General features: G+C 47.9%; 1 protein-coding gene across 1 annotated transcript in view; it reads right to left on the reverse strand.

Moving 5' to 3' along the window:
• pdlim2 (PDZ and LIM domain 2 (mystique)) overlaps positions 1-12,500 on the reverse strand; it is a 58,883-nt gene that overhangs the window by 27,587 nt on the left and 18,796 nt on the right. The window contains exons 5-7 of the mRNA XM_042708130.1: positions 8,698-8,767; positions 6,721-6,872; positions 4,819-4,888 (exon numbers count right to left, since the gene is read on the reverse strand). Of these exons, the coding sequence (XP_042564064.1) occupies positions 4,819-4,888; positions 6,721-6,872; positions 8,698-8,767 (292 nt within the window). The remainder of the gene's footprint in view (positions 1-4,818; positions 4,889-6,720; positions 6,873-8,697; positions 8,768-12,500) is intronic.

The following is a 12,500-nucleotide window of genomic DNA, read 5'->3' on the forward strand; positions in this document are numbered from 1 at the left end:
GTGCTTCTGTGTCTGTGTGTGTGTGTGGGGGGGGGGCTGCCTGGGGGGACCGTCTGGGGTGTGTGTGTGTGTGTGTGTGTGGGGGCTGCCTGGGGGGACCGTCTGGGGGGTGTGTGTGTGTGTGTGTGTGTGTGTGTGTGTGTGTGTGTGTGTGTGTGTGTGTGTGTGGATGAGGGGGCCGTGGGGGGGGGGGGGGGGGGTCGGGATGGAAAGGCACAGGGGTTTAAATAGAGATTCTTATAAGGGGAATGGGGGGGGATCCCCGAGGTCCTACTCCTTCACCCCCTCTGCCCGCTGGTGCCATCCCTGGGGGACACACATAACAGCAGGCCTGTGCACGGGACCAGAGGGGAGGGCAACACCAGGCACCCCGAGGCAGGCAGTCAGAGCAGCTATTGTACACAGAGCCTTTCTCAGGACATTCAACACCCCGACGAGCCCCCAGTAATAGAGGCCCAGAGAGGCAGGATTCAGGCGTAGGGCTGCTGTGTGTGCATCTGAGTGTGTGTGTGTGTGTGTGTGTGTGTGTGTGCTTACGTGTGTGCATCCGAGTGTATATCTGCCTGTGTGTGTGTGTATGTGTGTGTGTGTGTGTGTGTGTGAGTGTGTGTGAGTGCTTACATGTATGCATCCGAGTGTGTATCTGCCTGTGTGTGTGTGTGTGTGTGTGTGTGAGTGTGTGTGAGTGCTTACATGTATGCACCCGAGTATGTATTTGCATATGTGTGTGTGAGAGTGTGTAAGTGCTTACATGTATTCACCGGAGTATGTATTGGCGTGTGTGTGTGTGTGTGTGTGTGTGTGTGTGTGAGTGTGTGTGAGTGCTTACATGTATTCACCGGAGTATGTATTTGCATATGTGTGTGTGTGTGTGTGAGAGTGTGTGTGAGTGCTTACATGTATGCACCCGAGGTGTGTGTGTGTGTGTGTGTGTATGGGACGAGTGTGTGAGTGTTCAGTAAGCCAAGCACAGGGGTGGAAAAGGCTTTTAGACACTTGTGCACTGAGCTGATCACCTGATATGGCTGCCCTAACCCCAGCCCCAGCCCTGGCCAAGAGCACAGAGGGACCAGTGAGACGAGCACGGCTCCTCCACACTCACTCACTGGCCACCGCTGGGACCCTCACAGTCCCACCAGGAGAGAGAGGAGGAGAGAGAGAGAGGGGGAGGGAGAGAGAGAGGGAGAGAGAGAGAGAGAGAGAGAGGGGGAGAGGGGAGAGAAGGGAGAGAGAGGGGGGGGGAAAGAGAGGGGGGAGAGAGGGAGAGAGAGAGAGAGAGGGGGAGAGAGAGAGAGAGGGGGGGAGTGGGAGAGAGGAGAGGGGGAGAGAGGGGAGAGAGAGAGAGAGAGAGGCAGAGAGAAAGAGAGAGAGAGAGAGAGATAGAGAGACAGGCAGAGAGAGGGGGGGAGAGAGGCAGAGAGAAAGAGAGAGAGAGGGGGAGAGAGAGAGAGAGAGGCAGAGAGAGATAGAGAGAGAGAGAGGGGGAGAGAGAATGTGTGTGTGTGTGTGTGTGTGTAAAAGAGTATATTAATGATACTTATACTGTATGTGTATTTTTGTGAATGTATGCCTGTGTGTTCATATGGCCATATGTCTCCTGAATGAGCCCCAGTCACTAATCCTATAGGAAAGTGTGTGTAGACATGTGCCTGTGCGTAGGGAAGGTGGTGGTAGTGGGGGTGGGGGTGGGGGTGGGGGTGGGGTGGAGGTGAGGGTGGGGGTGGGGGTGGGGGTGAGGGTGGTAGTGAGGGTGGGGGTGGGCATCAGTTTCAGGCCCAGGACCTCCACAGGAGGAAGGGGAGCCTCTGCCAGCGAGCCACTCTCCTCCAGCCGCACGCGCGCGCTTGAGAACACATCACACCTGACAGCAGCAGGAGCTGAGAGCTCTTTCCACTGGCAGCTCCAGCCGGGCCCTGCTGCTGCTACTGCTACAACACAGGAAGTGGTCGGGGGGGCTTTGGAGACCGCAGGTACATTAACACCGTTAACCCTGCGTGGGCCGTGTCCGTCTCAGGGGCTGAGCGCTGGAGTGGAGAGGAGAGCATCTGATGTGAACTGAGGGAGCACTTCCCCCCCCCCCGCAGACGAGCCCGTCTGGCTTGAGTGGAGACGCACGCACACACACGTGGAGGCCAAGATATGCAAAGCACAAACAGGAAGAGGAGCTTTTTTTTTTTTAGTACGACCGATAGAAACTGATAACGCCATGCGAAAGAGGGGAGGAATGCGGGGCGAGCGAGATCCCAGAGGAACATGGCTAAGATGGATCCAGTCGGAGATGAGGAACGAGGGGTGGGAAGGGTCGTGGGGTAGGGGGGGCGGGGGGGGGGGAGGGTCCGGGCCGATTTCAAATTCCTGTCCAGCTATGCGTCTGAGCAGAAATAACTCCGGCAAAAGGAGTCCTGAGCAGCGGCAGGTCCCGAGCCCCCCCCCCAGCCCTCTTAACTTCATAAACACCACAAACACGTAAGGTCAGAACAAACAGGAACGCGTGACGGACGAGCATGTAGCGCTCCGCATTCCTCAAGGTCTGCTGATAAAAAAGGAAAGAAGGGGGGGGGGGGGAAGCCGCTCCGACAACCCAGACAAGCACTTAAATGCGGGCCACTCTCACTCTCACAGCTGTCTGGGCGCTTAAAAAGCAGGCCTCTTCAAAGCGTCGAGTCCGACAGCTCTACACCAACTCAGTGGTGACCTGTCTGCAAACCCCTCGCTCCTAATCAGAGTGAGATGTATACGGCCACAGCAACAGCAGTTTGAGGGTCATCTTTCCCCCCCTCTCTCAGTCTCCAAACATCTCGCTCGCTGACCCCGAAAACATTTCATTCCCGTTCAGGGCAGTTGGAAGCCCTTTCAATTCCTTCAAATGACAGCGGAATAACAGCAGTAATTTAATGTTCCGGGGGTTCGAGGGATAATACTTTGCAGAGTTCCATTCCATTCGACAGTGGCATATTTCCCCATGTGGCGTCAGGGGCAACCAACCGAGACTTGGCAAAAAACACGACACGAGTAAGAACACAAAATCTACATAAAAGGAAAGGTTAGCTGGGTGTTAAGTTTTCTCGAGCTTCGACTGAAGCATCCAACATCCATGACTCAGGAGGACATGCCGACTATGGGTATGACCGAGGATCGCTTTATCAGAATCGCTTCATTCGCCAAACGTACAAGACACATAGGAATGGTGATGATGATGATGATGACACTTGGTGATCGAGCAAAGTGAAACAAGAAAATAGCCGAATAAAATAGAAAAGAGCAAACTAAGATTAAGTAAAAACAAGAGTAGAAGGAGAAACATAATAGAATAAAATAACTTGCGTATATTCTTATTTACGGTTAAGTACAAGAACGTGCAAGTTAAGTAATAATGAATGCTACATTATGCTACATTTAGCACAGTCTTGGCAGGACGGCTGGGTCCATAGTAGGGGTTGTACCGCTCCACACAGTGTGTGTGAAAGTGCATGTGTGTACGTGCATGTGTGTGTGTGTTTGTGTAATTCTCTGACAACAAATCAGTCTGCCACCAGCTCTGTCAGTGTGACCAGGGCAAGGTTTCAAAAGAGCTTGCTGTCTGCAGACCTTTGGCTTGGCTGGCCACAGCGAGTGATAAGACACATCTGTTTCCAATGAACAGCCCCCAACCAGATGAACCGAGTCCAATTGGACCAAACCGCTTTCAGAGTAACGGGAACACCGAAAGGCACGCGCGTTCGTTTTTGGACTGATCCAAAATGGCCGCTTCAAAAGAGCCCTGATACCTCCAGGGAACCCAAGATCTAACTTCATGGGGACAGGAGCTGGTAGGTCAGAGGGAGATATGCTAGATATGTTTCTCTAACCTCTAATGACATGTTCACAAAGCTTACAAATGACTGGAATGTCATTATGGATCCTCAAGGCATCAAAGGGCTTGCATGTTTTTTTTTCCTATTCTGTCAGCTCTGCCTTGTAACAGTCTCTGAGAGATGACAGCCTCCCTCGGTATCCAGCAGTACCACATAGCTTAAATATCTCATGATGAATTTTCCCACAGGAAAGAAAAAAAAAAAAAACACTCGTTCACTGAACTGTTTCCAGAGGCTTTGGAACCCCTCTTCTTGTTTCTAGAACACTAAATGAGCATGGCGAATGCAGCCGAATAAAACGAAGATTACTCCCAAACCCCTACTTTACTGAAGTACACGTCAAAGTGGATGCAGATTTCACTAACAAGCTCCACAAACTGCTAAAAGGTCATATGGATTGTTTTCTTTTTCCTGTGAGCCATTACATCTCTTCCTCTCAGTGATCTTTAAGCAAACCACTTCCAGCCTGATAGCAAATGTGACCTTTAAAGTTTACTAACTCCACCTGAAATGAAAATATCAAAACTCATTCTCACTTCCCATGAAAGCCCCACACTGAGCCAAGGGCCTAATCTCTATGGAACGTTTACTCACAGAACACTGTAGTTTTGACATGACACACACACACACACACACACTCACACTGACACACACTCACAGACACACTCACACACATACACACACTCACACAGACACACACTCACACACACACACACACACACACACGTGAATGGAAATGCTCCACAAAAAAAAAAAAAAAAATGGTCCAAGTGACTAGAGTTATTCAAGTTTTTTTCTTTGTTTTCGTACTGATTTTTCCATTTTTGTCTTTCTAGGAGGGGAGGATAATTCCAACTGTAGGAACCTCTCAGAACAAGACCTTCTCAGGTCATGCTCCTGTTCATATAGTTGAAACCACGTCGGCTTTTTTTGGTTGTTTTTCATTACTTCTGAGTGTCCCTACCTGAGAGAGAGGCCTGGAGAGTCGATGATTGGGATTCTTCTCTTCTGGGGACCAGGACCGCAGCTGCAGGCTACAAGAGAGAAGAAAAGGATTAGGTGTGAAACTGCCGACTCCACCGAGTTGGAAATCAAAATGACACTAGAAAAACACTCCAACGCCATCTCTCAGCCTGTCAAACAAATGAACCGGGATGGACCCGGCGGCTCTGAATGGCAGATGATAACAAACGCTTCGAGATTACACTACTGTGATTGACTACTTGTACGTCTAACTGTAACCCCGAAAAAAACAAAACCTCATTAACAGCCCGAGAGTGGAGTAATACCAGACTAAACCTGAAGAACCAAGCCAATCAGGTCTGACACCTGGAATGTGCCTCGAAAGCTTTCAAGGGTCTAAAATCACCCCAGAGTGAGGTGCTCAGAGTGAGGAACATGGAGGCGGGAGTGACAGACAGGGTGTCGATTCTCCTGCAGTAACACAGGCTGAACTTTGACCTTTCAGTCAGCACAGGAGTAGGCTTGACAGGACAGGTAGAGCACTGTTCCCCTCTCCTGCTGAATGGGGATGGAAAGGAACGGGAAATCCAATGCACATCCTTTGTGCCCCACTTAAAAGAGTCCCCAGCCTCCCCTTCCCTCTGCCTCTTAACGGGGCTTCTGTCTGTTCAATCCCGGACTCTATATTAATCTCAGAGGAGTCCTTAAGTGTTTGGTCCTTTATCTCGCCCCTTCTCTGTTCACTCGCCGCCTCTATATTAATCTCAAAAGGAGTCCTTAAGTGTTTCGTCCTTCTTCTCGCCCCCCTCTCTCTGTCTGTTCGTTTGAGAGCTCCGGGGTCAAAGTCGTCTGGTGTGTCACCATAACATACCAGACCTCAAGGCCATCATATCTATGACTGACACTTAATAAACTCCATCTCCTCAGAAGTGCTTTGAGCTGCCAAAGAAAAGTGACTGCTTTCTGATCGGCCAAATTATCATCAGAGTGCTCAGCCCCAAAGCTCTATATAGTAACGGCTTGGTTTTTTTTCTTTCTCAAAACATTATCTTTGGCAAGGACACCTCCTGAAATGTGTTCTCCCTGTTTTAACAGCTGCATACCAATGCTGAAACAATCCAGAGGGATATTGACAAGCTGCTGATATGGAGCACTTTATTGCCTCAATTAACAGATCCATTTCCCTCCACCCATCCTCAGTTTTCATAGTGAGGTTCTCCCTAAATCACTTCATTACGCAGTGCTAAAGGCTAAATAGTTCCTCTAATGCTTCTAATGGCATGGATTCCAATGGCACCGGGTCAAGAAGAATGTTCTTCAGAACTGAGCTGATGAAGGAGGATATGGGAACCTTTCCATGTCACGTCTGACTAAAGTAAAGTCCATTACTCTAGAAGAAATTAGGCCTCCCATTTTCTTACCTATATTAGGAAGCTTGACATACCGCCAAGTCTGCAGTAAGAAGTCAGTAAACCAAGGTAAATCTCTAAATGAGTCTGACAGAGGCAAATCATTATTTCCAGTTCCATTAGTCATTAGTGCTAGACTAAGCGGAGAAACTACTGACATGACTGAAATTGCAGTTACACTAGAGACTTGAGCTAGCAGCTAGCAGCTGAAGCTTAAGCTCTTTTGGTGGCCTTCCTACTGGCCAACCAAGAACAACCACAACCCACGACCTTAGCGAACCACAACCCAAAGACACTTTGTTGCTTTACGGCCGCAGATTTGACAGATTTAACAGCGCAGGAAGACCGTAACAAAAGAGAGCTATAGCTCATGTGTGTGTTATCCTGCATAACGCACACATGAGAGGCAAGTTTGATGTCTAACTGGGATACAAATTTACATCAGCATCACAACCCACGACCTTAGACCTTAGCTAAAGTGAGCTATGGGCTACCTCTTGGTGCTGGTAGGGGTGATTCTTTCGCTCTTCCTGTCGGGGCTTGCAGGGGGCTCTGGAGAGTACGGGCCTGGAGAGATCGACGCGGGGCTGGAGATGGTGTACTCTCTGTAGTTCTGATTCTCATCCCTGCTCACCTCTACTGCCTCCTGTGGCCAGCAAGAGAAAGGATTTAGTGCAAATCAATAACACCCAGTCGAAAAGTAAAGTGAAGTGCAGTCAATCACACTCACACACACACACACACACACACACACACACACACACACACACACACACACACACACACACACACACACAACCACCAATTCTACGTTACACAAGTACATATGAAGGACCTGCAACACTGAGACCTAGAGTAACAAAGCTTTTTCCATTTGAAGTTGAAATGTTTAAATGAAGCTGAACCAGTGCACTGTAAATTAAGCTAGTAAACTTAGTTGTTCTATTTAGTGGCATCACTCAAGAGAGCATCTGCGTACCTAACGCAGAGTTTGGCAACATTTGTTTTGATCCTATAGGTGTGCTATATAAACTTGGTAGCATCATTTTAAAAGTTAAGGCTAATCTTATATGTTGCTATCTGTGATATACCCAACTTTGTCAAAAGGATTGATATAAATAGTCTGTGCAACACATTTATACCTGTAGTAATTCATCTGAGATGTTAACAGTTGTAAAGGGAGTATGTGTTCTACCAGGACTGAAAAAAAAACCCAGTCCTGAATCACGAACGTGAAGGCAAACGATACATCGCCTCAGAGGATTCTACTCGGACAAGTTCTGCCAGGATTCGCTCTGCTGCTGCAATAGCGATCTAAAAGCCGTCTTTCTGGTCGATAAACTGCAGGAACCTCCCCGTGATTTACAACATGCCTCAATTCCTCTCCCGATCCTCACGGTCACAGAGTTATGGCTGGAACAACGAGAAACGAGGAGAAGGAGAAAAAAAAAAGAATGTTCGAGAATATCTCCTTTCTACTCCTCTTGACCTTCAATAAATCTTAGATAAATAGATAGAGCCATTCCTGTGTAATGAGAAGCAGCTCCTAAGGAGATGCCCGGAGGATGGAGGATGGGGCCGCCAGCCAGGAGATGTCCATGTGACAGTGATACAGGATGCGTGCGATATGGCTCCTTCAGGACATGTTATGCCGAGCCTAGACGTAATGGTATCCGAGCTAAAAACATTTTTTTTTTTTTTTTTTTTTTAAGATTGATTTTTGGGCTTTTATGCCTTGAATTGATAGAGCAGTGAAGAGTGGGACAGGAAATGAGAGGGAGAAAAGGTGGGGAGTGGACAGGAGAAACGACAACAGGCCGGATTCGAACCCGTGTCCCCCATGGGCGTCAAGCCCGTATGTGGTCGGGGCTACTGCTTGCGCCACAGTGCCCCCCGGTAATTTTTTTTTTTGCCACAAACTATGCACATCATTTGGTACAACTTTTATCTTTATAAAACATGTGATTGTGGGCGATCACCTTCTACTCAAAATCCATGTTTTAGCGTTAGAGCATGAAAGACTCTCGAAGGGCACAGTGGAATCACAGTGACATCTCATCGTATTACTCGGATTTGGTGGCAGGCACAGCACCCAAGTAATGGACTTGTTAAGACACAAGACACCATTCAATGGGTCTGCAAAGGTCAGTGCACAGTTAGAATAGCACTGGAACAACCCCTAAGAGGACGGGAGATGTATTTACATTTACATTTACATTTAGTCATTTAGCAGACGCTTTTATCCAAAGCGACTTACATATGTGCGACTTACAATGTATACACATTTTACATTTACACTGATGGCACACTGCACATCAGGAGCAATTAGGGGTTCAGTGTCTTGCTCAAGGACGCTTCGACAGGGAATCGAACCAGCAACCTTCTGCTTACTAAACGACTTCTTTACCTCCTGTACCACTGTCGCCCCTTATTTCTAAGCAGAGAGATAAGCAGACCTGTGAAATACTAACCTGGAAGCGGCCTATCAGCTGGTCTGGGCTGGTGATCCCATTGGTCAGTCCAGGGATGGGAGGATCAGGCCTGTGGGGTGTTGAGATGGAGAGAGAGATAGTGTTGAGTCATTATCACATTGCCCTGAGGGAAACCTCAAAACTGGATGAGGTACCAACAGCTTCCCTTTTCACTGTGGCATAGTTTTCATGCATAAATATGACAGAGGATACGATGCTAGAGGGGCAACTGGAAATGGGAGCGGGTCTGCGAAAACCAAATAACTGGTTGGACATGAAACTTATACAAAAAGTGACACACAAAGACTGTAAGAGAGCATGTCGAAGCTTTCCCCAGAGTAATGCATCTTGACAAAGGGAGTACACTATGCTTTCGATTATTTATTTGTCTTGAATTAATCAATGCTAGAAGCACAAAAGCCCTTTTGGTTTTTACCAGGGCAGGAATGCTACACAAGGGCCCGATTCAGCCAGTAAGTCGGGCTGCCAGTGTACTTGGAGGGACTCTTGTAAACCACAGAGCTACATCAAGAGTGTGTGAGAGCACAGAGCTACATCAAGAGTGTGTGAGAGCTACATTAAGAGTGTGTGAGAGCACAGAGCTGCATTAAGAGTGTGTGAGAGCACAGAGCTGCATTAAGAGTGTGTGAGAGCTACATTAAGAGTGTGTGAGAGCACAGAGCTACATTAAGAGTGTGTGAGAGCTACATTAAGAGTGTGTGAGAGCACAGAGCTGCATTAAGAGTGTGTGAGAGCACAGAGCTGCATTAAGAGTGTGTGAGAGCTACATTAAGAGTGTGTGAGAGCACAGAGCTACATTAAGAGTGTGTGAGAGCTACATTAAGAGTGTGTGAGGTACCTGGATGGACTCTTGTAAACCACAGAGCTGCATCTTGAGTGTGTGAGAGCACAGAGCTACATTAAGAGTGTGTGAGGTACCTGGATGGACTCTTGTAAACCACAGAGCTACATTAAGAGTGTGTGAGAGCTACATTAAGAGTGTGTGAGAGCTACATTAAGAGTGTGTGAGAGCACAGAGCTACATTAAGAGTGTGTGAGAGCTACATTAAGAGTGTGTGAGGTACCTGGATGGACTCTTGTAAACCACAGAGCTGCATCTTGAGTGTGTGAGAGCACAGAGCTACATTAAGAGTGTGTGGGGGAGGGTTCTGATGTTCTGACAGCTGATGTTAATGGAAACTGATGTTCATATTTTGATGATAAGCTGATGTTCCAAAAATGATTTTTGGTGTGTTTACTTGCAGAACTTGAGCAACTGGCAGGACAAAAATCTCCGAACAGCTTCTCGTTTCAAGAATTTTGGGAACAATGAGGAAAAAATGGCTACACACTGGAAACTGACGCACATATTTCAAAACCGACTGGCCCACTTCAAACAGATTCCTAGCGAGAGCGAGGGGGGAAAGGCTTGAAGTGTCTCTCCAGCTTCATCTTGGCTTATTTTAATGAGACATTTTACTGAACCCGTTTCTTTTGGGGCGGAAACAATGAAGGCCCACACAGAGCCAGCAATAACAGGCCCGGCCCGTCGCTGCAGGAAGGCCTCAGTGCGGTAGGCGGAGGCTGGCTTTCTGTAGGGACAGATTCCAGTGCCGGTCCAGAGCTAATGGCCCTTACACAGGACGGTCCTGGATGCCTGCACTAAATGGCCTGGAAAGACACCTCCAGCAGGCTCCATGGAGGCTTTCAAAGTCTCCTCGCAGACTGGAGCAGCTCCCCAGCCCAAAAGCAGCCGGAGACCGAATATGATCTCTTAGCAATGGGCACCTAAAGAATGGCCAGAGCAAAATTCTAAAGCAAACATTCTATGGAGTGTCAGATTAAGGGGGCTGTTTGATTTGTGGACTGAGGGACTGTAAAATACATACATTCAAAACATATTCCTGCTCCGGAGGTTTGGTGAGACCCACCAGAAGTCAGCAGCAGAGTTTAGTAACACACAGCTGCACAGAGAGGTAAGCAGAGTGTAGTAACACACACACACACACACACACACACACACACACACACACACACACACACACACACACACACACACACACACACACACACACACACACACACACAGCTTCACAGAGAGGTAAGCAGAGTCTAGTAACACAAACACAGACACACACACACAGCTGCACAGAGAGGTAAGAAGCCACTGGAGCACAACGGGTCTTGGCTTTTCGAGAAGTTAAAAATAGCGATGGACGTGATCCTCCATTGCAGAGTCTCAATCTGAATACGCTAACTTGAAGAAAGGAAAGACAAAACCAACAGGAGCTTCCGGATACATGCATTAGCTCAGACACGCACATGAGGTTAAGTTCGAGGTTAAAAATGAGACTAATTTGACTTCTTGGCCTGTGAGCTCAGCCCTTCACCCTTGGATTGATGAACATCGGCGCGTGCGGAGGACTGCGTGGCAGAAAACGGCACGAATGCCTGAAGCAGTGAAAACAATCGCCTCACCGTCGATTGGTGCCGCACGGAGAACACACATAAATCAAAGAGCTGCTTAACAATCCACACTCTCACCAGCGAACTATGCGGAGCCCTGTTACCTGTGCAATTTAAAGCCTGCCTGCCTGCCAGGCATCTCCTGGCCTGAAAGGAATGCATGTGCATGACTACCTGTCCCACCTGGGACCAGCCACAGGTCCGCCTGACTATTTATAATACCCATTTATAATACTTATTTATAATACCCATTTATAATACCTATTTATAATACCTATTTATAATACCCATTTATAATACCTATTTATAATACCCATTTATAATACTTATTTATAATACCCATGATATAAGACTAATAGACGCCATCTAGACGTTACAGGTTGTCTCCAGAAGAAAGCCTAGAGGTCCTGCTTCAAGTCCTTTGGCAGGGAGTTAGTTTTGAAAATCTTTCTCAAGAGTTTTTAGCTTTCAGCCTTGTTGCAGTTGTTGCCGTCCGCCGAGGATTTGAGTGGATTTGATGAAGCTTTTATGGTTTTGTGAAAACAGCTCTGTGTCTATTTTAAAGATGCTTTCAATAACATTTTTAGTTGTAGTGCATAGTTAAGTCTTTAAACAGGAGCTACACAGTCTGATGAAGCCCAGACTACACGGTGCCACACATACAGCTACGCAGTCCCTTCCCGGTCCTCCGTCACCTGCAGCTGTCAAGGTTTGAACAGTAATTGGGTGGATCAGAAGAAATGAGTCTCGCAACGGCCCCTTTTATATCATGCGCTGGGAGGGACAATAGACAATGGCAGGAAGTAAACTCACTTGTGTGAAGCTTTCTCCGCCCACTGGCACCTTCAGTGCTACTTTATAAATAATCCTCATAAAAGCGTCATGGAAGTGCTCTGTCATTCTCACGGCCATCAGTCATCTCCGCTGAGGATGAGTGCCGGCTGAAGACGTAGATGTTAGATCGTCAAAATAAAGCTCCGCTCTGTGCTCGAAAACCACCCTGGGAACAAAGCACCGATAGTCCCACCCAGAGATCGGCTGCTGCTGCTGCCAGCTCGATGCCAACGGGTTTTCAGGGAGCCGCGCACTGGCATGCCCGCCACCCATGACTGGGCGCCCGGAGGGGACAAGACAAGGAGATACCGCAACATCTTTAATTAACCGTGACGACGAGGATACAAATGTATTAAACCACAATCCTCCTTTAACAGAGAAGGACACGCCATTGTTTTCCCCTCATACAGTATTCATTATGGTAAGGTGTGTGTGTACAGTGTGTGTGTGTATGTGTGTATGTGGGGGGGGGGGGAGGATTCCAGTCTGCAGGGGGGGAGGGC

This window comes from Clupea harengus, chromosome 7, assembly GCF_900700415.2.
Source record: "Clupea harengus chromosome 7, Ch_v2.0.2, whole genome shotgun sequence".
Classification (NCBI taxonomy): domain Eukaryota; kingdom Metazoa; phylum Chordata; class Actinopteri; order Clupeiformes; family Clupeidae; genus Clupea; species Clupea harengus.